At 36.7% G+C, this 2105-nt stretch overlaps 1 protein-coding gene across 2 annotated transcripts in view; it reads left to right on the forward strand.

Annotated features, from left to right (window-relative positions):
- The window catches only part of LOC109542603 (ATP-binding cassette sub-family G member 1), a 14847-nt gene that overhangs the window by 8205 nt on the left and 4537 nt on the right, over positions 1-2105 (forward strand). For both annotated transcript variants that reach the window (XM_019911891.2, XM_019911892.2), the window contains exons 3-4: positions 714-903; positions 967-1112. In XM_019911891.2, the coding sequence (XP_019767450.2) occupies positions 714-903; positions 967-1112 (336 nt within the window). The remainder of the gene's footprint in view (positions 1-713; positions 904-966; positions 1113-2105) is intronic.

A 2105-nucleotide genomic window follows, 5' to 3' on the forward strand; every position in this document is an offset into this window, starting at 1 on the left:
CATAGAGAACTATTGATCATAATTAAGAGTTTACTTACAAATTGTAAATTATAACTTTGTTACAAGTTCAGTCTCAAAGTCGTTCAAATGGTCTATTTTTTGCACTCGCCGATGTTGCCACAAGCAAAACACGATTTTTTTAAAGATCGTAAATTTTATGCAAAACATGCATCTTATACAAACCCTATCCCGTGAAAGAATCACTTGCTATTTCAACACTCATTGTTTCACTTGTATATGCTTACAAAAGTACGCTTTTGAACAATTACAAACGTCAAAACATGACAAATTCAAACATGGCATTGACATCAAATTTTAGATATGAAGTTGACGGCTTTTATTTTTGGTTATTTTTATTTATTATAACCTATTATTCGTGTTATGTCCTTTATTCGAATAAAAAATTAAAAACGAAACTACTATTAAATACAGGCGTTTTTTTTGGGAAAAAATGTCCGCACTCGGCAATTTTTTCTTTAGGCCGCGGTTATAACAAGAGAAACTCTTAATACATGTAACAATGTGCTCTCTTTCGCTTGCTCCAGTCGTTATTCCTTCTGGAGACGTTCGATGTACTGTGCACATTTAGTCGGTGCACTTGGCACTATTTCTGCCGCCGTTGACGTTACAATTTTTTTTTGGGTTTACTACCCTAAAAGCGCTTCCTATGAGAAATCAGCGCAACTGAAGACACTATTTCCATTCTTTTCTAGCACACATGGTGTTACCGGCCAGATCAACATCAATGACAAAGTGCGAGATCTGTCGGCGTTTAGGAAACAGGCCTGCTACATCATGCAGGACGATAATCTGCAGCCTTTGCTCACAGTAAACGAAGCCATGATGGTGGCTGTCAATTTAAAACTACCCAGTGATCTCAGTTTGAGCGAAAAAGCGAAAAAGGTTTAGGCAGTTTTCGCTCTATAGGCTACAGCAGTTTTCTGACCAGATTTGAACTTGTTGCAGGTGATGGAGATTTTAGAATCAGTCGACTTAGGATCAGACCGGGAGACGAAAACATTCGAGTTATCCGGCGGCCAAAAGAAACGACTTTCGATCGCTCTAGAGCTGGTAACTAATCCTCAAGTGATGTTCTTCGACGAACCGACCAGGTAACAGACAAATTGTTTTATCTCAAAAATGCATTAAAATATCGACCCGATCGATGTACCAGAATAGTTGAAGTGAGTGAGTGAGTGGGTTAAATCGAATATCAATTCAATGGGTGATAAATCGGGTCATACTGATGCCCAATAGGAGCCAACGATTTTGCGTTTTGATGTTCCCTAAGCTGTAGGGCCTTTTGAAAACAGAATTTTCTTGGGGTCGTATAGGCAAACCAAAAAACCATTTAAATGTAGCCCCGATTAAGATCAATGGGTTATTAATCCGGTCATCCTGATGTCCAATAGGAGCAAACACCTTGCTGCTATGGCAGGACTATTTTAGAGTTTTGCAGGCCTTAGTGATTGACGTTAACAATATGCTCACCGCTTAAATTATCCAAATATCTACAAAATGTAATGATTTGGATCATTAAAAATTCGTTCTAAAACGAGTCGTTTGGTCTAAAAATCGTATTTTGCAAACTTGAAATCAGTTGGAAATCTTGAACGTCATAAGAGTTTGAAGGTCAAAAAGACGATTTTTCAAGGCAAATGTTATCAATGTTCTCTTTGTGTTAAGGTCGATTTTCTTTTGGAAAAACAGCTTTTTGCATGTGGACATTTTCTGCGTAGCTGTTAATATGGGGCCGATTTGAAAATTTTTAAATTTGTGGAAAAAACGGACGATTTTCCGTAAAAATTTATAAAAAGCTTAAGACATTTTGAGAAAATTTAGAAAGAAGAAAGATTTTTAGAAAAATTTTGACCAAAAATAATAATTGTACATCCGGGTTTTTTGGGGTTAATCGATTCCTTTCGACGCAAGAAGGTCACAAATATGCGTTATTTATAAAGCGTTTGGGTCAATAATAAGAAAAAATGGTCGAATAAGGATCGTGAACGATCAAAAAACGCTTAAAATTTGCCGAAAATGTCTATTATTTCGGATCTGAAACTTCTGATATGTTTTTCTGTGAGTTCGATGCATCCTCGCGTCCC

This window comes from Dendroctonus ponderosae, unplaced genomic scaffold (assembly GCF_020466585.1).
Source record: "Dendroctonus ponderosae isolate FM_Combo_2020 unplaced genomic scaffold, Dpon_F_20191213v2 Dpon_F_20191213_1, whole genome shotgun sequence".
NCBI classification, from domain to species: Eukaryota; Metazoa; Arthropoda; class Insecta; order Coleoptera; family Curculionidae; genus Dendroctonus; species Dendroctonus ponderosae.